Source organism: Penicillium arizonense (genome assembly GCF_001773325.1).
Source record: "Penicillium arizonense strain CBS 141311 chromosome Unknown PENARI_contig013, whole genome shotgun sequence".
Classification (NCBI taxonomy): domain Eukaryota; kingdom Fungi; phylum Ascomycota; class Eurotiomycetes; order Eurotiales; family Aspergillaceae; genus Penicillium; species Penicillium arizonense.
The window spans coordinates 715,355-736,261 of record NW_019173290.1 but is presented as its reverse complement, the minus strand read 5'-3'; the positions used below and the strand labels follow the sequence as shown (position 1 = coordinate 736,261).

The 20,907-nt window shown below is 48.8% G+C and overlaps 7 protein-coding genes across 7 annotated transcripts, besides 2 other annotated features; 2 read left to right on the top strand and 5 right to left on the bottom strand.

Moving 5' to 3' along the window:
- The first annotated feature begins 497 nt into the window (after positions 1-497).
- Positions 498-571: a sequence feature (Short protein (PENARI_c013G08097, OGE51476.1) was converted to a misc_feature.).
- Positions 572-796: 225 nt separating this feature from the next.
- Positions 797-800: a sequence feature (Short protein (PENARI_c013G08097, OGE51476.1) was converted to a misc_feature.).
- A 222-nt stretch (positions 801-1,022) lies between these two features.
- On the bottom strand, positions 1,023-2,291 carry PENARI_c013G04673 (uncharacterized protein; the record flags this gene model as incomplete). Its single annotated transcript, XM_022633197.1, has 2 exons — positions 1,023-1,727; positions 1,779-2,291. 2 exons carry the CDS (start codon positions 2,289-2,291, stop codon positions 1,023-1,025), a joined length of 1,218 nt encoding a protein of 405 aa, XP_022487044.1.
- A 670-nt stretch (positions 2,292-2,961) lies between these two features.
- faeB-2 (putative feruloyl esterase) lies at positions 2,962-4,600 on the bottom strand (the record flags this gene model as incomplete). Its single annotated transcript, XM_022633297.1, has 2 exons — positions 2,962-4,205; positions 4,264-4,600. The coding sequence occupies 2 exons, from the start codon at positions 4,598-4,600 to the stop codon at positions 2,962-2,964; spliced, it is 1,581 nt and encodes a 526-aa protein (XP_022486763.1).
- Positions 4,601-6,225: 1,625 nt separating this feature from the next.
- Positions 6,226-6,666, bottom strand: PENARI_c013G00157 (uncharacterized protein; the record flags this gene model as incomplete). Its single annotated transcript, XM_022633090.1, has 2 exons — positions 6,226-6,232; positions 6,284-6,666. 2 exons carry the CDS (start codon positions 6,664-6,666, stop codon positions 6,226-6,228), a joined length of 390 nt encoding a protein of 129 aa, XP_022486955.1.
- A 368-nt stretch (positions 6,667-7,034) lies between these two features.
- Positions 7,035-8,723, bottom strand: PENARI_c013G07470 (GMC family oxidoreductase; the record flags this gene model as incomplete). The annotated part of the gene is made up of 2 exons (XM_022633268.1): positions 7,035-8,447; positions 8,502-8,723. The coding sequence occupies 2 exons, from the start codon at positions 8,721-8,723 to the stop codon at positions 7,035-7,037; spliced, it is 1,635 nt and encodes a 544-aa protein (XP_022486828.1).
- A 707-nt stretch (positions 8,724-9,430) lies between these two features.
- On the top strand, positions 9,431-11,089 carry PENARI_c013G00763 (uncharacterized protein; the record flags this gene model as incomplete). Its single annotated transcript, XM_022633101.1, has 2 exons — positions 9,431-9,593; positions 9,651-11,089. 2 exons carry the CDS (start codon positions 9,431-9,433, stop codon positions 11,087-11,089), a joined length of 1,602 nt encoding a protein of 533 aa, XP_022487022.1.
- Positions 11,090-12,951: 1,862 nt separating this feature from the next.
- Positions 12,952-14,021, bottom strand: PENARI_c013G05350 (uncharacterized protein; the record flags this gene model as incomplete). Its single annotated transcript, XM_022633216.1, has 3 exons — positions 12,952-12,979; positions 13,040-13,739; positions 13,790-14,021. The coding sequence occupies 3 exons, from the start codon at positions 14,019-14,021 to the stop codon at positions 12,952-12,954; spliced, it is 960 nt and encodes a 319-aa protein (XP_022487056.1).
- Positions 14,022-16,385: 2,364 nt separating this feature from the next.
- PENARI_c013G10177 (uncharacterized protein) lies at positions 16,386-20,162 on the top strand (the record flags this gene model as incomplete). Its single annotated transcript, XM_022633332.1, has 2 exons — positions 16,386-18,255; positions 18,946-20,162. The coding sequence occupies 2 exons, from the start codon at positions 16,386-16,388 to the stop codon at positions 20,160-20,162; spliced, it is 3,087 nt and encodes a 1,028-aa protein (XP_022486869.1).
- Between the last annotated feature and the right edge of the window lie 745 nt (positions 20,163-20,907).

Below are 20,907 nucleotides of genomic sequence, written 5' to 3'. Positions count from 1 at the left end.
GTTGACGCGACACTGGACCAATCACAGGGTCAAGAAAAGCAATAGTCTACACCCATTCAGTAAGATAATATGATTCAATCGTTGTATGTTATTCTTTTGTCATTTACACTATAGGTTGCGTGATAATATTACTACTAAGTAACACCACGCTGGGATTGAAATCAACCTCATAGAACGGAACTATTTCATTTCAAGGTTTGGTTTCAGTTGAAAAAAAAGTATCATACTTTGTTAAGAAAGACTAGCTAGCCTGAGATGGGGAGCTGGAAAGACACGCTAGGAAGACTATCTCATCTACCATCTAGTGACATGTTCCTAAGATCGCGCGTTGTTTGTCTTTTATTTTAATGCATTCAGCATCAACGGTATCTATACCTGCGGATGTGGTGTTCGGATCATCACCGCTCGTCAAAACATTCCATATCCTTCATTATAGCCAAGGAAGATCCAACATTCTCGGCAATGTAAGATTAAATGATGGACGGAGGAGAGAAGGAATGAAGAAGAAGAAGAAGAAGAAGAAGAAGAAGAAGAAGAAGAAGAAGAAGAAGAAGGAGAAGGAGAAGGAGAAGTAGGTAGTGAGTATTTTATAACAAGAAAAATAACCGCATGGCCATAGAACAATCGCATGGCTATGTAAATACAGACAAATAGAACTGATTAATTACGTGTAAGCCTGGCGACCGAGACAAACCCAGAAGAAAGTAACATGAAGGGACCAATACAAGTATTGGCAGGCCCTGGATATAGTATAATATTCTTTAAAAAGGTTGAAGACGAAGCGGAGAGACAAGAGGTGAGCTCTATAGAAGAGAAACAATTGGCTGGTATTTATGCCCTGAAACATAGTGTATAGCATGCAGAAATATTTTTATATGAGCCACTAGTCGGCTATAGGAGAGGGATATCAATTCCAAGTGAGTAACATGAGTATTTTCGTGTCGTGAGAAATTCAAAAGAAAGTCGTCAAAAGGCAATAGAACCATGAAAGGGAAAGGAAAATATGTTCATGAAAGAGATCATCACTCATCATCCTCGAACTGGTCAGCCCAAGTTCCAGTTATGGGCGAAAACGTAGAATCGAGTTTTTCCAATGTCGCTGGTGACTTGGAAGGTGCAGGTGCAGTTGCAGGTGCAACAGTCGTCTCGATCTTCTCGGTCTCGGGTTTCGCCTCCGGCTTCTTAGTGCCTTCAGATAGAGCGGGAAAGTCGCTCTTGTCCAGCCCTGGCGCGGCAGGGCTTGGTGTTGCATATTTACTGTCTGACAGGCCCTTGGACGGCCGCTCGCCGCGGGGTTCGCGCGGAGATCCGCGGCCACGACCGCCTCGTCCACCTCGGCCACGGCCCCTTTGGCTATCAGCGTGGTCGGTGGTATCTTCTGAGCGACCACCGTCAAAGTCTCGTCGCGCATAGCCAGATACGCCTCCGTGCATTCCTCGGCGGAACTGGCTGCCACCACCACGAGGGTTATAATCCTCCTCACGTTTCTGAGAATCCCACTCTCGCCCAGTTTGAGCCTTGAGTTTGCGTTGCCTGTTCTGTTCGCGCTCATTATCCATCACGCGGCGATGCGCAAGTTCCTCGCGACGTTTCTTTGCTGCCACCTGCTCACGCTCCACAAATGAAGCTTGATCAGCCTCAGCGCGAGCATGAGCCGCGGCTTTCTTGACGGCATTCTCCTTAGCGGCCGCAATACGTTTGGACAGTTCCTCTTCGGTGAGTTTCGGCTGGAAGAAGTCAACTTGCTGCTCTCACTCAATTCCACAGGAAAACCTTACCTTCCTAAGACCACCGGTGGCACTTCGATCGCCGCGAACAGCCGGTACTCGCTGAGCCTCCGCGCCATTTGCTTCAGCATCACTTTCCTTAACCTCCCCAGACTGCTCCTTGGACCACTCGACGGCCTTTTCAGGCTTGGAGACGCCCGCATCGCCATGGGATTCGGCCTCAATAGCAGGGGTAGGAGCCTTGCGCCGTTGAGAACTTTCTGACCTCTTTGAATCAGACTCCCGTCCACCACGCCCTCCTCTCCCCCGGTTCCGTCGTCCCCGACCTCTTTCTCCGCCACGGCCCCGCTGCGGAGTCTCCCCACGTGGACTTGGTTTCTCAGCAGCTGGCTTCTCAGGTACCTCTTTTAGGTCAGGTACTGGTGCGGGTACTGGTTCTGGCTCGGGGGCGATGACTTCCGTTTGTGTCTGCTGTTCCTGCGCGGAGACCGGGATGATCTCATCGTCGAATAGGTCGTCGTCGCCGCGGGTCTGCGCAAATTCGTCCATCTCGGGGTCGGCCATTATGTTGGTTTTTAAAGGAATTGCCCGATAAGGCGAATGGATCAGGTGAAGCCTTGAATGCGGGAGTGCGCGGTATATGCAGTTCGAGGGGTAGCTTGTTCGGGGGGCCACGAACGGCGGTCCGTGCGCAGACTAATGGACAGCGAATTATATCACGATCAGCGTACCTGTCAACTGGATTGTTGATGGATTGTCCAAACTATGCGTATTGGAGGGAAGTAAATAACGGGAATTGTAACGGTTCAGATCAACATCTAATCTGCTGGGCAACAGGTAAGGCGGTCTACACTCCGGAGTGCAGTCTTCTGCCGGCGATTCCCGCTTCTTTCTGCCCAGATGACGTCCTTTGATTCTATACAGACGTCGAAATCGGTTTCACCACTTTATTCACTGTGGTTTTTTCATCGACAAGCTATGTCTTTGGGTTAGTCTATTTGAAGTTCTCGAAATGTGTTATAAAAGGCTGGTGAAGGGTTGATACTTAAAATAGAGTTATGTATGGTTAAACCCTTTTGTGTCCGCTATTTTTTGAATGATCAGTGTCCATCTTGTTATGAAGAACTTGTTGCCTGGAGTATACTAAAAGAAAGCATGTAATTGTCTACTTAGATGACATCCACTACAGCTGTGATCTGAAGTACATTTTATATAAAAAGAAAACCAACAGCACCTAAATGCACTGCCAAGCATTCTCATCAGTATAGTTCCCAGGACCCTTAAACACGTTACGACGAGGCCACCTGCAGTGCTTGCGCTTATACTCAACCTTGGAACCAGGCCCGTTCGCAAACTTAGCACCACGAACCGTCTCCGGCGCGATACCCTTCTCAACCCACTGGACCATAGCCATAAGCACATTATCCTCGGGATTGGTACCATCATAAGTCCGAAGGCCCTGGCCGATACCGTATGCACCATCACCGCCTCCACAGTGACCCATACCGCTAATTTGGAAGAAGCGGTAGAACTCATCCAGCTTTGAGGGGGGCAGCTGCATGGTCTGTGAGACGTGGGAGTAATACCACTTTGAATCCTCAGAGCTGATCAACTGGTCTTGCAGACCATGATAGTGCAGGACCTTACCGCCGGATTTCTGGAACGGAGACAGATCGCCTTCCCAGGTTTGGAGGTTGTATGGGTTCTGGGCGAGGGCGACTGCGGCGTCTTTGACAGTGAAGTTCTTCCCGCTCCACGATGGGTTTTCGTAGACGACGTAGCGGTACCAATCTTCGCTGTAGGGGAATGGTGAGCCGTCGTACATGAGAGAGGCGGCTAGCATCTCAGAGCCGGGCTGCATGCGAGGGTACAGTAGCGTGCCGTTGATTCCGTAGAATGGAGCGAGGACTTGGTTGGCGGTGTTGACTTGGGTGCTGGTGAGACAGCTTGTCTTGTTCGAGGCGTGGGAGGTACAGGTCAAGGTTTCCAGAATTGGACGGCAGAGATCGGGATCTTCGATGATTCCATCTTTGGCGCCGTCGATGCTGTCACATTGGCGAATGATTTCGTCGTGTACGATCTGCCATTCGGCGGTTGTTAGGAAGGTCTCGGACCCGGGAGAGCCGGTGATGGGGTAGAAGTGTGCGCTCCATGAGAACAGGTTGATGAGATTGATAGCTGGGGCACCGGCAACCACACCGTCGAAGTCATTAGGGAACTTCTGAACGGACTTGAATCCTTGGCGGCCACCTGTTGAGCATCCCAGGTAGTAGCTCTTGTCGAAGCCCTTGTCGTAGAATTGTTTGGTGAGCTTCTTGCCCACGACAACTCCTGTGTGGACAGAGCGGTATGCGTAATCCTCAACCACTTCTGGGTGTTGGTAGAATGGCTTTCCAGAGGTGCCATTGTGTCCATTATTGGCTCCGACCGTGGCGAAGCCTAATTGAGCTGTGTATGCCAGGTCATAGTATTGAATACCTGATCAAAGGTTAGCACCAGCCATAATCTATTGTTGGATTATAATTAGTAGACTTACAACCAGAGATACCACCGTTTCCGGTGCTCAAGAATCGACCTTTATACTCTTCAGGGAACCAAGCTTCCAATGTAATCTCACTGCTGTTGGAAGTGGATACAGCCATAGCAACTCGGCATAGGTCCACCGAGACGACCTGAGAGAAGGCACCACAGCTAGTAGGATTGTCCGACAAGGACAAGTTGGTACCGCCCTGCACAAACTCGGCGAAATTAACCTTCACATTAGGAATGTTAATCTGATCGGCAAATTTCGCACATTTGGATTTGAAGGCATCCTGACTAGCCAAAGCAAGTGAGCCCAGAGCCAGCAGGGGCAATGCAGAAACTCGAGTCATGTTGAGAAGTAGAAGATGAACAGACTAGCTCCTGTACGAAGCATCAACTTGGATGGAAACCCAACTAAATATAGTAGGATGACATGCGCCGAGGCACCAACTCTTAGCTTCATGGCTGTATCAATGGACCTGTAAATCGGCATACGTGAAGTGTTGAAATCCCGGGCTACGGTTGTGGGGAAGTGACGAAATAAACTGCAAGTTCCGAAGTGGTGCCGAAAGGGACGGGACAGCGATATGCTGGACCACACGAATGAAACAGGCCGTAGCGTCGACTTGACCAATGCGAGGCGGTCCACAGAGACTAGTGAAGCTTGGCCAAGGGACGATCAGGAGCAGCCGAAATTACAGGTGCTTGTACGTGTTATGTACTCGCGGAAATCCCTAGACGGGGGCAATCCGGGGATTCCCCCAGCTATGGAATTAGATAGCGACACTCTTAACAAGGGGTAAGATTAGCTTGTAGAGCTAGAGCACACTAAAGTAGTAACGTACATGTATACTGTACATGTTGGTGAGACCCTGTGAAATGTAAGAATCTCATAGGTCCCCGCCTCTGCTTTTTCCAACTCTGTAGTACAACAAAATCCCTCATTCTTTAAAGATATGGTATTAATCTGTGCGCGTACATGCGTGATGCTGTTGGCTTCTTACATGTTACAGATTAATGCTTCGCATAACAGCCAATAGCATCAATTATAGCAGTGATCTGCGAATTCATTAGAAGCGCTGCCTATCGTCTCCGCGTCTGATCTACAGTATGTATCAGCTTTTAAAGATATCCTAGTGCCTTAACGATAGTCATCGGATCCAACCTATTTTTCTTACGACTTACAGTACCCAGGTATAGCTGATCGGTTCTGAACCAGGAGCTATGGCCACCCTGGTCAAGAACTACCAATTGGTGGTTTTCTTCGAATCATGCAGTATTCAGCTTTGATAATGCCCTCAAAGCTTGAAATAAATACCGAGTCTAGCACGAAGAAGGGAATCGGGCAATTTCATGTGGAATTGAATAGAACGAGCGAGTGATGAGAGAGTGATGAATAATCCCGAGGCTAACATAGGCACCGTAGAGAGTTGGGAGGAATTTCCAGTGACTGAATCTCTTATCCGGACCACGGGAGACTTAGCGCTGTCAATTACCCTCGCCTGCTTATTCTCATGTGGTTTTCTGGTCACTCATACACCTGTCCCTTGTGGCTGGCCAACGTCTGCCTAGTGCCGTTTGAGCGCATCACAGGCATCCCAAGCATTTTCTCCACATGACTGTATTGACACTGATGTCTCCAGCATTGATTACTCTTGTGCTTTCCTTTGATCCTCCCTGTACACCGCCATACAGCCCGTGTCCTGACATACAACCTGCGTTTGGAAGCAAAGATGATGGTCGAAGAGTCGTAGATTCTCGAGGGGCGGGGTTGGGAAGTGGAATGTCTGGAATGCGGTTGCAGTGGCGTAGAGTTAGATGGTTAAGCGATACTCCGGGGTGTTGAATGGGCGGACCGACTGCTGATTTGGGCCACCGGGGTCAGATCCCCAGATTCTCCACAATTGCGGGGAAGCCCTCCTTGTTTGGGTTGAAGGCTATTGAACTCGGCACTTGTCAATACAGCCGTGACCGATTAAATACTAGCAGCTGTTAGTAATTCAAAAGGCAAGCATTATAGACTATTCACTGACCGCCAGGCTTCAATCGCTCGCTGGCGCGCCCCGATATTTCGGATTTTCGCCGCGTGTATCGCGGCATGCACGATCAACTCATGTCGCATGGCCATGGTTTCTTTTTGCAAAGCCTTGAGTCTCGTTCTGAATTCCATTATCACGCGGTGTTGCTTGAGGCACTCGTTGTTCAAAGCCTCAACTTGGTCAAGGGTTTTGTGGCTCCCTAGAGGTACCGCAAACCGGGCCGCGAGATCTTCGTACACCGTAACTTCAGCATTCAACTGCTGAATGAGCTTTTGCTGTTTATTGCAATGGGACTTGAGGCGTTGCATGCAGTAATTGATACTTTTGTTCATCGATTTGATCTCGCGACGGAGCTGCCACAGGCTGAATTCGACCATGATGTACTGAAGACACACTGCTGCGTAGGTCACCGTCAACACAGTTATTATCGGGCCGAAAATAATCAGCGAAGTAGTCCGATCCATGACTGTGGATGGGATGGGGCCATGTTGTGATTTGAGGTGAGGTTGGCGACGGGGTGGTTGGATGTTGACGAAGGTGAGAGGAAATGGAAAGAGCAGGTGGGTTATGTTTGACCAGGCACTGTTCTCAGCCTTCACCACCTTGAGTTATGAGGCAGATCAAAAATTGTAAACAGGTATATTTCACTACAGCGAACAACAACAGCAATTTAGATCGAGGACGTTAATTGACTTGACATGTACATGTGTGTTGATCAGATCTCAGATCTGCCGATCTGCCAACCTTACTTCCCGCGAATGATGTCAGCGGCCCGTTCCGCCACCGCATACACCGTTGCAATCGGGTTCGCATGGGGAATGAGTGGGAAGACACTCGCGTCGACAATACGCAGATTCTCAGTCCCATACACCTTCAACTCCTGATCGACTACCCCTCCAACCTCGCGAGGAAGCATCGCAGCAGTACCACACGCATGGTGAGCAGTCAACGCTGTTTCCTCACGGAGCATGTTCTTGATTTCCGCGAGGTCTGGGACCTCTGTGCTAGCCTGGAAGAACGACTCTAGGGCTGGTGCGGAAGTCAGCCGGTGCAATTGCTGTACATGCCGCGCGAGGATCTCCAGATCCAACTCATTATGGAAGAAACGTGCGTCAATGGCTGGCATATCATTCAGATCCGATGATGTGATATGGATATTCCCTCGCGAGAGGGGAAAGCTTGGAATGGCACCCAAGAGCGCAGTGGTTCCTGACATCACAACTAGGAAGAGCATAGCCGAAGCCTCACCGGGGCTATTCAAAATGGATTCGATGATCTGGCTTGGGGGACTGCTTTGGTCACCAAGCTCAGCAAACAGGTTCCTCTGATCGTCCTGATCGATGTGCACAAACGCCAGACCCTTGAAGCCAGGCGAGATTCCTGCTATGCCTGGGTGCGGCTTGAGAGAAACAGGTATCAGACTCATAACATGGTTCTGCAGGTTCTCGCCCACTCCCGGTTGATCAATGACCAATGGAATCTCGAGACGAGCCAGTCGATCTTTGTTGCCAATGCCTGAGAGCTCGAGTAGTTTTGGTGTCTGGAGAGCACCAGCCGCTAGGACAACTTCCTTCCTGGCTTGGATGGTGATCCCCTGTGCACCATGCAAAACCTCAACGCCGGTGGCCCTGGTCTTTCCTGCACCAGTGGCAAAGATAATGCGCCGGACTGTCGTTTCCGTGATTATATTCACGTTGGGCCGCTTGGATGCTATAACCCCGTAGGTGCTGTCAGCGCTACTTCGAAAACCAGAGACTGGATCAACTGTGGCCGTAAAATCTCGGGTGCTGGTTGTCCGTTCCTCAGCGAGGAAGTCATCAGTAGGTTTATAGCCTTCGCTCTCAAACGCCTCGGTCCACGCTCGAGTAAGTGGAATACCCTGCTTATCCCCAGCAGCAGGATAAATCACTTGAATCGGTCCCTGGGCATTATTTTGGCTACTTTGGGTCGAGGATAAAAGAGGTTCCGGCTGAGTCAAAGTGTAAGACCTCTGCAGATATGGTCGCAAGGTCTCCCAGTTCCAGCTCGGGTTGCCCAATTTTCCCCATGCATCAATGCCCGCCGGAGATGGAGGGACAAACGCTAGTCCATTGATAGCAGATGAACCACCCAAGACTTTGCCTGCTGGATGATTCTGCTCTCGGCCATTGAGGCCTGCCTGAATAGTGACAGATGTTAGGGAGGCGCTGATTGGGTATCACTGACAACCAACCTGAGGGCCTATCTTAAACTTCCAGTCAAGCTCTGATCCACTCAAAGATGGCCAAGAACTAGGATCTTGAACTCTATCATCAGTGGAGGTATCGGGCCCGCTCTCCACAACGACAACATGGGCGTTTGGGTCTTCTGAGAGACGACAGGCAACTACCAAGCCAGCGGTTCCTCCGCCAACAATCAGATAGTCAGCCGTGGCTGGGATGTCCGTAGATATCATACTTGAAAGGTAACAGAAAAGAAGCAACAGTAATGTTGGATTATAGATGGAAGGGAGTTTGGGGAGAAGCTTAACGTGGAAAGTAGGTAAATATATTCAGGCCCCCTCCCTGTCGAAGGATTGGCCAAAGGATTGGGGCTAAGATACGTGTCAGCGCACCTGCCAAGCAGGTCAATTTTGCTTATTGATATGTACGAGCAAACTCGCTCTAGATGAAAAATAGCAGATATATCACAGCAGGGGTGGCTTATACTCTCAAGGGGGCTTGTTTTCTTGTTCGGTTTCATATGCGACCATGCCATTTCATATCACCATAATCGAGCACGGAACGGTTATCACAATAAACAACAAGTTTTGATAGGCAACTGCAACTTGTAGATAGGGCGAAAAATAAACCGGACCAGCAATTCAGGTTGTTTCAAAGAACACACCATAAAGGGTTGTTCCAAATCAGGAACGCAGGTCAATCTCCGGCATAACCAGTGAGAAAAAAGACATAGTAAGAATCAAATAAATAGTTAATCTGGTCATTCAATATATGGTGAAAACTATATAGAATTTGACGTGAAGATGTGTGTAGATGTACTCGGCGCTCTCCTGCAGGCGTTCTCCGCACGTGGTATTTTGCCGGTTCCTGCTCCAGCACGTCATCCCGCAACCTTGAACATTTCTGTCCCTGGGAGTTCATCGTCAACTCTACACTCACCATGTCTGACACAGCGAGAGAGCCTGCATCTGAGCAGACGCCTCTACTCCGCGATGCGCCGGAGAGCAATGCGCAGGATACCCCGCTATCGGACGAACCCAGTACTAAGGAGCTGATCTGGATCTTGGGGAGCATTTGGTTAGGTGTATTCTTGGCGGCGCTGGGTATGAGCTTCAATTGTTTGATATTTGACCTAGAGCTAATAAACTCATGACCCGCAGATACAACAATTGTCGCTACGTTGTCCGCGCCAATCTCGTCCTCCTTCAATTCGTTTTCGCTACTCTCGTGGCTGGCTACCACTTATCTGATCTCCAATGCCGCCTGTCAACCTCTCAGCGGTCGATTGACTGATATTTACTCCCGGCGCTGGGGACTGGTCTTCTCAAATGTCTTTTTCGCTCTTGGAAACTTGATCTGTGGTCTGGCGAGAGCTCAATGGGTTATCATCCTTGGTCGTGTTGTGGCAGGTGTTGGCGGAGGTGGTCTTACAGCCATCTCGACCTTCGTCACATCGGACCTAGTTCCTCTCCGCAAGCGTGGTATCTGGCAGGGTATTGGAAATATCTGCTACGGTGCTGGAATGGGACTTGGGGGTGTGTTCGGTGGCTGGATCAATGACACCCTGGGATGGAGATGGGCATTCTTGCTCCAGGTCCCCTTCCTAGTTGTCTCTTGTATTCTGGTCGCGGTGAAGGTCAATATTCCCGTCAAGAAGTCGGATACTGCTCGTATCAAGCGGGTTGATTTCCTCGGCGCCATAACTCTTGTCCTGACACTGGTGTCTCTCCTTTTGGGCCTTAACACAGGCGGAAACCAGGTACCTTGGACCCACCCATTGGTCCTGACCTCCCTGGTCATGTCTGCTGTTTTCCTGGGTATCTTCATCTACGTGGAAGCTGAGGTTGCTTCTGAGCCTGTCATCCCAGTCCGCCTTCTCCTGAACCGGACTGTGGCGGCCGCTTGCTTGACCAACTGGTTCACCACGATGTCTGTCTTTGGACTTCTCTTCTACCTCCCGGTTTACTTCCAGGTGCAGGGCCTCTCAGCCACTGCTGCCGGCGTTAGGTTGATCCCGCAAGCCATCGGTACCTCGATTGGATCTTTGGGTTCCGGTCTCATCATGCGCGCCAGCGGTCGCTACAAGCTACTCAACTATGTTGCTATGGCTCTTCAGGTCATCTCAGCTGGACTTATCTGTACCATGAACCTTTCTACTCCTATAGGACTACCATTCGTCTATTTCTTTTTGGGCGGTGCATCTTACGGCAGCATGTTGACCATCACCTTAGTGGCGCTCATTTCAGCCGTGGATCATAAACACCATGCCGTCGTGACCTCCGCCTCTTACGCTTTCCGCAGTACCGGAAGCACCATTGGTATCACCGTCGGCTCGGCCGTTTTCCAAAACACTCTCAAGCAGGGACTTTGGTCTCGGTTTGGTGATCATGAACACGCCAAGGAGCTGATTGGACGCCTTCGCGATAGCCTGGATGAGATCTGGAAGCTTCCCGCAGACTGGATTCCAGGGGTGCTAGACGCTTATATGATTTCGTTGCGATCTGTATTCTTGACGCTGTTGGGTCTTGTTGTGCTGGGAGCATTGTCCAGCCTTGCCATGCGAGAGCACAAGCTTCACAATAATTTGGCCCGTCGATAGAGTGAGTATCAAATTAGCCTTTGTTAGGATTGTATATAGCATTTGGTATATAGATCAGCAAATGAAGAGTAGGCTTTACCCACTCATCTACTTGATTGCACTTGTACTTATCCACATGTACCACGTCTTAGGACCGAGGATCTGGCTCAGCCTCCCATACTATTATGTAGGCGTATAAAAGCATGACTGCCTCGACAATTACCGTAGATTTAAAAGTTCTATCGATTGGCTTAGAAAGAGACAGATTGAGCCGACGCCAAACCAATCACTTGTGGCTGAACCACGCAGCTCCAGGCCTTCTATACGAGAAACGGGGCTGAGATTTCCACAGGCACTGGTATTCGCTCTCTTATCGGAGACATCCCCAGATCTTAATGCGGGAATATTTTCTCTCTTCCCTAGTACAATGCTTTCCAGCATTTTACTACAGCCTCTCTTTTTTCACCTTCATATCCGCATTTCCACTAGAGAATGTCCAAGACGAAACAGTTGCATATCCAATCTCAGTTATGCCCGTCTATCACAATGCAGCCATTAACCCTACAACCACATCAGCGACATCAAACCCATATCCACCTCAACCTACATCAATCTCCCAATCACAGGCGAACAACTCGATCCACTCGGTATCACCGATGTAAGCGGCTTCTACGATCCAGGAACATGGGCAGAGTGGTACATCACACTAGCTGCAGCATGGTGGGGAGTAATCTTCGAAATTCCACCCAAATACATGAGTATTTCTCTTCGGAATCAACAGGGCAGCCTATGATCTCTTGCACGACATCCGATCCGAAGGAAGGCTGAAACAAGATCCGCCGACTTATGATGCCGACTTGAACAAATAGATAGCTCCCTTACCGCGGAATTCAACGTTGCTTTCTAGGGATTCTTACATGCAGAGTTGCAATATATCATTACGATATTTGTCTTCAGGGGTCTTCCAATTCGGAAATGGCGTCTATGGGTACTCTCCACGGGGATGGTTCTACTATCTCCCGCTTTGACATTGACGAGTTTTATATCTCCTACCAACACGATCATCATGCCGGCGACATATTTCCGTGGGACGCCGTCAGATACCCTTGCACAGGTGCAATTCATTGGTGGGCTGCCTAGTCTTGCTTTCGTTGGTGATTACATGGATCATTGCGGTCGCTGCAAGAAATGCTATGTGTCTGTGTTTCATGGTCCCTATATTGGTACCCTTGGCGATATTCGGGGTTCCGTTTTTCTTGTCTGCTTTGATTTATTTGCTTGATTGATCTTGCGATGATGTATGGTTTTGAGTGCTATTTGAATCGCCATTTTGAAAGATCGCAGTTTTGTTTCTTTATGCCTTGTGCGCCGCAGTCTATTCAGGAGGAGGATCAGAAGGCTGCTTTGTTTGCGGGTCTTTTTCTTTTTGTTGTACGGTAGTTAAGGAATCAGTATCAAGACTGTGTGGCGTTTGGCAATCATGTCGAGGAACGATTGAGGCAGTTTAAGATGCGGAGCATGGGTAGTGAAGAGGCTGCTGCTGTCCATGCATAGTATGAAATTATAATTACAATACCCGGATTTCTTTCAGAATCGCTATTTCTTACTTGAAACTCATTACTTGTGGTTTAGTTGACTGTAAGAATTATTTTCGATTATGGCAATAATACAGCAAAGAAATCGTTCGCCAGGCTGTCAATTATATCAGATAATGCCTATTTTCCCTATTGAACAAAAACAAAAACCATTAACAAAATAAACGATAATTAAAAGACATGAGATATTACACAATATTCACATAACCTTACCACTGCATTCGAGACACGAGTATCACCTGTGGATGACGTGCCCTGGAAGCAAAAAGGCAGTTATCTGCGGGTTCCTTAACAGACAGTAATGAATAGACCAATACTAAAAGCATGTTAGTGAGCTTCATCTCAATAGTACACTACCACAGAAAGAGAGACTTACGGAGAGGGGTTAAAGTCCTGGAAGAAGTTGAGATTAGTACTACCGGCATTCTTCATCTCGAAGGCAACAGCCTGGCCAGCGGGACACGAGAAAGTCGAAACAACAAACGAGTGACCAGGTGAGACAGTGATATCGCCGAGATCTTGGGAGACAGAGGGGGCGTTATTGAATGTAGTCTTGGTATCAGCGGGCTTAGAGAGCTCAGCAAAATCAATTTGGCCATCACCGCTAAAGCTGAAAGACGAGGTCACCAGGTCCTTCAATTCAGGGAAAAAGAAGACCAGGCTACAAGACTTGCCCGAGTCAGACTGCGGGATATCAAAGTTAAAGATGCTCGAAATAGTCGAGGTCACAGTGCCGTTGAACTGGGTGCCAAAGGCTGTGTCGGGAGACTTGGAGTCGATAGGCACGATCAAGTGAGGGAACTCAAAGTTGCCCGAGGTCAGGGTAGTTTGGCAGTTATTGCTAGTTGGCGCGGGAGGCGCGGGAGGCGCGGAGCAGGAATCGGCGTTGAGCATGATCTTCTCACACTGGCCGAGAGCGGAGCTGTTGGTGGTGTGGATATTCGCGCCTCCGTTCTGGCCAGTCTCACAAGCAATGAAGTCTGGACTGCCGTTGAACTCCAGCATGCCAGAAGAGCTCACGGAGAAACCTGGGGTTGGTGTGGCACCGGTATCACACTGGAATTGAGTGGTAGGGGCTATGGCATTCATTAGCTTACTTTCAGTATTGATATAATGCATCACTTACGGGTCAGAATGCAACCACGGCCATTTCCATCGGTGATAGAGCCATCGGAGCTGATACAGAACTGTGCGGGAGACAGGCTATTGTCACCGATACGGTTCTGGCCATCACTCAGTTGGCCGACAGAGCCGGTCATACCGCCAGAAGCATCAAGATGGAAGCAGCAGCTACCACCACGAGGAACTAGGGCATTTGCACCAGCGGCGAAAGCCGCGAGAGTGTAAAAGTTCTTCATATTAGAAAATTATGTTGTATAGTCAACGAGAGGATAAAGCTCTTAAGAAGATTGTATATAGTTATTTTCTGTGAAATACCCAGAATATTTATAACCGAGAGGCATTAGAGATCCTGGCTTTTTCCAAAGATATTTACGCTAAATTACTAGCCGAATAGGCAAACAAGAAATATAGTAGACGTCATTCCCCATTGAAGATCGTATTTTTGTTGCATCCACAGAACGAGACTATTCTCCATCGTGCCTAGCATATACTATGAAAGGCAATTGCTAGAGCTGCTGGGGTGGCAAAAGCTGTCTACCGCGGCTCGTACACCTGAGTGAATAATCTATCAGGATTGGTTGTGACAGGCCGAACCCTGCATTAAATGCGGAGATGGGCCAATAACCATTGTTTCTTTGTTTTTATGATCAGGTTTTCAATGAAATATATGGAACGCTCACGTATTGAGTCCCAAGAATAGCTAGTTGTAAACGTCTAAGCTTTACCTTGTTATAATCCGGCCAATAGCTTGGAAAATGTATTTCAATGATCTCGTGGCTAAGACCACAGGGGTTAGTATCCAAGCTCTGACGAGGGGAACGAAATTAAATAGATTGCTTGTCAGGTTAGCTGCAATGTTTAAGTAGACCTCCCCTAGGCCTCCTGTAACATGAAACCAGTACCAATATAAATCAATATACGATTGAGATAAAACACCCACTTTTTATTGAGAGATATCACAATCCTGTTCAAAAGTTCTCTTATGTCACATTCAGAGACCGTAGCTTGGTTCGCATCAAAAGAAACCGGAAATCAATGATGTATGGGCTGGTACGAAGATTCCAACCAACGACAGTCGTTCTATTTTTGTGCACTTGGAACGAACCATACGTAGTACATCCTGGGTACGGATAGGTGCTATCCGTGAAGCTGGTCTATTTTGCCCAAAACAAAGAGTCGGCGGATAGAATAGGTATGTAATTGCGGGGGACGATCGTGCTGATCAACGTCATGACTACAACCGCGTCCTGCGTCAAACATCATAGCTGCCGGGGTTCCAAGAAAGTACAGTATTGTACGTGGAAATGATTATATCAAAATGTTGTAATGGTTGTAACGGGTTCCAAAGGGCTGCAAACCTATGTACGATGCTCTAGATATCGAATTTAAGCTGTCCTCGTGATCCTGATCGGGGTGCGGCCGTTGTATAAGGGCGTTTGGGGTCCTATTCACTAAGTAAACCCCTCTTACCGACTCAACAAAGAATCCGCAATGCCTTACAATATTGGAGCCTTTATTGAATAACTACCATGCCATCTTTCGAACCTGTCTACCTGTACCTTGAGCTCTGAGAGCCACCCTGGGGATTTCCAATCACCGCACCATCGGCACCCCACAATCCGACGCCTTATTCGCATAGATGAGCGCGAACTAGTCACCTCCTACATGAACCATGGATTCTACCGAGAGTGTTGAAAAATCTAATGCCATTAATTCGCAACAATATTTATCTTCCGATAATGTACAGTCGCTTCGCAAGAGGAGTTGAAGAAGAATGCCTCTGGCCTTAACCAGGATTTCCTGTTTGATTAGAAAGAAAAAGCAAGCAGGGATGTGATTGTTAAGAAACACGCCAGTAGTCTGCACAGGGTCGTGAACGCGGTCTATGTTCTCATTGCGGATGAGGAAGACTTCCAAAAAGCCTCATTCGCGATCCTAAGTGGATATTGTTGATTTGGGCATTAAAGATAAGAGTAAAGAAGCTGCAAGCGAAGGCATCTATACCAAATTGAGAGATGAGAAATACAATGTGGTTGACTCGAACAATATATAGATCACATACTTGGAAGCCTGAGATGCAGTTTCTGCCTCAGGCGCCAAGACCGAACGAATCACGCCCAATCAATTCGAGCTCTTCCTGCACGTCCGTCTCTAACCGCCCGCAGAGACCTGCAGAGACCCTCGAACTAATATTTGAACATCCTATCATTGGCGGTATCTACCCACTTTGACAAGAAGTCGGTATCTGCTGCTGCGCGCCCACTCCTTGCAGTGGCGAAGACGTGTACGACGTGGCGACGCCCAAGTCGGACAACGCAACAACCTCACCGCTTGTACCTCGACGGTCGCATGACAGAACCTCAAACACAGACTCCTTCTTAAGGATTGCATGATTCAATCTCGGTCAGCCCATCGGCGCTGGATAAGCACTCAAATCTTCTGCACGGCACGGGACGTCAATTGCTTTCCCCCTGTTACTCGAACACGGCTTTGTCCTTCAGCGTTTCCTTCCCATACATCCTCAACGATACACAGTCCCACCGATAAAGTCAACTACCCGCTCTTCTTTTCGAGTCTTGGAGTCATTATATAACCCGGGCATGGCAGTTGGTTTTCGGTCTGAGTTATCCACTCCTGTTCATCGAGGAAGCAGCACTGCCAAAGGAGCGTGGTCCAAGAAGATGGAGGTGGAAGACGAGTGTGAAGAAACGGTGATCGGAGACAAAGTGAGACATCAAGTGTGCCGCGACCAAGCAGTTCAAGATGCCATACCCTCACATCCACGGCGACGACGACTTCTCTTATCCACCGATAGCGCCTTCGCCGATACGGTGCTCCCATCCCTCATCCACAACCCAAACATCGAGCTGCGCCTGATCACGGACGAACCCTCGGCTCTGCTCACTGGAACGAACAAAATTCCACACTATATGGACACGGTTGATAGCCAAACGTTTGACAAGAAGACTGGGGCGAGGAAATGGCTGAAGGCAAAAACTGCGGAGCTGTGTGAATGGGCGGACATGCTGTTGGTTGCGCCCATCGATGCTGGAGCCCTTGGTGCGATGTTGGCTGGTTTGACAAACACTTTGACCTTGGCGCTGCTTCGTGGTTGGGTGTCAAAGAAACCAGTCGTACTCATTCCAGGAATGACTGTGTCGGAATGGGATCATCCGCTAAGTTCTCGCCAACTTGACGAGATAAGCTGTTTTTGGCCTTGGGTCCGCATTGTTAGGCCTGTGCTCTGGAAGTCAAATGGGCCTGAAGAATTGACAATACTTCCATGGGACGGGCTAAAGGAGTTGCACGGAACATTGGAAACGACATTAAAGCTTCCTTCGTGGGATGCTACTTTGACTGGGGCTAGTTTGAATGGCGCGGCCACAGCTACGAAAACTGCATCGACATCTATATACTCACCATTGGCCTCGGGGAGTGGCAGTGGATCTGCGCTGCGGAGCATCCCGAAACCCGAAGGCAGCGCCCATTTTTTACCTCTCGAGATATGGCTGAACGTTTTTGAAGATCAACTAGGAGATTGGGAAACAGCGAAAGCTGTTGGCATTCCTTCGAATCTCCCTGTCCCCAAAGAATGGCAGAGCCATTTGCTCAAAATGTCCACACCAGCTTCACTCGAATATACCATCCTGCGAGGATCTTTCGCTGCAATTAAAAAGCGAATTGACGCCCTTCCTCGCTGGAAGCCGCTTTCTGACCTTGCATGCCACCTAATAGTCAAGTTTTCCCGAACCGATATCCTCTCTTATCTCACTGAAAACCACTTGGACCTCCTGTGGACGACCTCTCGACTCACCAATATTCCATACCGTGCATCCGCGATTTACGGCAACCCAAAGGTTCTCACCTGGTGGCGTGATGCGCCCGCTCTGCCCAACAAAGAGTACATGGCAGATGCCATGGATGGCGCCTCCCGAGCCGGATATCTCCATGTTCTGGATTGGTGGCTCCATTCCGGCCTTCCGCTGCGGTACAGCGAGCGTGCCCTCGAAGCCGCAAGTGCAGAAGGCCGAATCGACGTGCTTGATTGGTGGAAGACTGCTTCCGCAAACGCCCCAGCACACAGCCCTGTACCCCTCAAACCCGGCAAATCCGTCCTTCTTGCAGCACAGATGGGCCGCACTGCATCACTCGCTTGGTGGGATGCATCGGGCATCCCATACAGCCACGCCGAGAACGTTGCTCGCATCTCAAGCACCCACGGCCACGTACATGTCCTCGAGTTCTGGTACCAACTCAAGGGTCCCAAGATGATTTTCGATAATCAGGTCTTGGTCGGCCCCACGAAGAATGGACACGACCATGTGCTGCAATGGTGGAAGACCTGCGGGATGCGCGTTGAGTTCAAAACATGCGATATTGAAGAAGCGCTTGAAGACGCAGATCCCACATCTGGTGCCGAGGGCCGAGTCCGGCGTTGGTGGGAGCGGAATGGGCTCAACCTTGGAGTTGGTACGAGCGAATGGATGAGATCAAAAGTTTTGTGAGACATTGCATTGATTGCATTGGGGTTTGGGTTTGATTTGGCCTCTTGGCTTTTTACTCTGTTCTGTTTCTGCGGTTGCGTTTTGAATTTTGCATATCACGACTCCGGATGATGACGACCCATAATACCCATTTGAATATTCACAAACTTGTTATTTACTTTGTACGTTGGGGTTTCGGATGTTTGACTCTCTACATAGACATACTTTTTTTCGGGTGTACTTAAGTTGAACTCGAGCTTTTTAAGGTTATTCTACTAGTAACATAGTAACAGTAAAGCTTGTCAGGCAACACTATTAATAGACCATAGCATAGTCATTCCAATGTTCTGGCCCTAGTCCAAACGAAAGGCAACCTCGAAGTCATAGGCTCCTGAGGACCTAGTCGATGTTGCCCAGGCATTGCTGACTCAAGCGTTAGGTCCGCCCCGGCTCATAACGTTAACCCGCGGACAACGAAACGTCACCGAAGTACCCCCCACCGAGTTTGGTGGAACATAATTCATGCTACGAAGGTGCGCCCTAAGACACGTACTGCGCGGTCCAAATGCAAGAACAATACATACCCGCGCTCGGCAGCCAAGGGTTTCTTCCCACGACATTCCATTCCATACCACCATAAGGAAGAGGCCCAAAATCGCCCAGTATGCACTCTCAGAGAAGACTCAAGTGCGCAGACTAGCGACAGCTGCCATCCCAAGCATTCTCGTACCACCACTCATCTTCATCGGACTCCTCCTTGGCCTCTGGACCTGGAAATGTTTCTGGATCATCGTCATGCAAAACAAGCTTCTTTACATCTCCTGGCTGCCACCATTTACGCGCTCTGAGGTTATATCAGATTACGAAGTCGAGTGCAGGCCTGTAAAATGGGAAGAGAAGCAGATACGCAGTCTTGATGGGACTAAATTGGCTGTTTGTGAGGGCCGCATTCCATCCAGCCTTAAGGACCGTGGATCTACGCCTGGCATTTGTACTTCGAGTTCTCAAAACAAGGAGACTGTGGGATTGAAACGGAAAAGATCTGTTGTTATCTGTTATTTTCAAGGGAATGGTGGTTCAACGCCTATGCGATTGCCACTTCTTTCGCAGGTCTTGCGTTCGATTACGGAAGCTTCTAAATCAACAGACGGAACGACATCAGACTCTGGAGACACAGAGTTTACGATTGTTGCGCTGTCATACCGGGGTTACTGGACATCTTCTGGCCGCGCTACACAGTCCGGCATCGAGATGGATGCCCAAGCATTCTTAGACTGGGTTTCAAAGACCTACGCGGCCCCAGACACCCATCTTGAACTTGTTCTATGGGGCCACAGCTTAGGAGCAGCAGTTGCTAGCACAGCAACAGCTACCTATCTTCCGCGTCATGAAGACAGATTGAAATCATCTTCGGAGACAAACAGTGGCCGGCCACTGCCGCCCATTTCTCGGCTAATCTTGGAGGCACCGACCTCCAGTATCAAGGATATGTTGATTGCCCTTTATCCGCAGAAATGGCTTCCGTATCGATATATGTGGCCCTTTTCTTGGAATACATGGGATATCATGGCGAAAATGAGCGAAATGGCCATGTGGAGAGACCGTGGTAATAGTCTGGCTGGCTCCGAGAGCTTTGTATCTGGCGCGATGAATCCACCACCCCGCTCAATTCCACCGATATTTCTCCTTGCTGCAGAGAAAGATGAGGTTATTCCGGCATACGTGCCGGATCAGCTAGAAAAACGAGCGAAGTCACTCGGTATGCAAATTTACCGGAAAGATGTCCTAGGTGCAATGCACACTGAGGGACCACTCAAACTGGATGGGCGGAAAGCAATGGTGCAATTTATCCTCCATGGTACCCCGATACCGAAAAGCATACCCTCAAAATAATTCCAAGATACCTTATATAAAAATGAACATGTAATAAATCTTATCTACTTCCACTTCTGAACATGGACGTGTTTAACCTCCGCCCCTTTCACCAACTCATTAACCTTCCCAATATCCTCTGATGCCTCTGACCTCTCAAAATCAGCATGGTTCTGAATCTCCTTCCACCCACTGAAGAAGACATATTCCTCATACTCGCTTTCTTTGTCGATGCGCCATGCACCACAGTAAGAGAATGGTGTTATAGCTGTAGTAGCCAGATGAGATATAATTGCCTTGAAGACAGTGTTGAATTCATCTTTCTTGCTTACTTCGATGAAATATCTGCCTATCGCAATGATTGGATTGCAAATGTTGAGGGCTGGCGTTATTAGTTAACCACCTTTGAATATATAGGAACAAGAAATGAGGGTAAACCGCCCTATGTGCACCAGCAAATAAAGAACAGGTAAGGAATGTTAGTAAACTCACGTCGGCATCCAAATGAAACATCCAATCAACTCCAACACGATCCGCCAGCTGCAGAAGCTGTCCTTGATAATGAACCCGCTGGGCAATATGTGTCCCGAGGGACTCCCAACCAGCCAACAAAGAAAAACAAGATGGGTCTTTAACCTGGCGCAGGAAACGGACTTTGTGCTTTGAATGCTCTTCCTGAGCCTGAACCCGAGACGAAGGATCCAAGGCAGCAAACGGCCGCGTTACAGTGTCGGGAGATTTTTCAACTGGCTGTGACGTGATATCA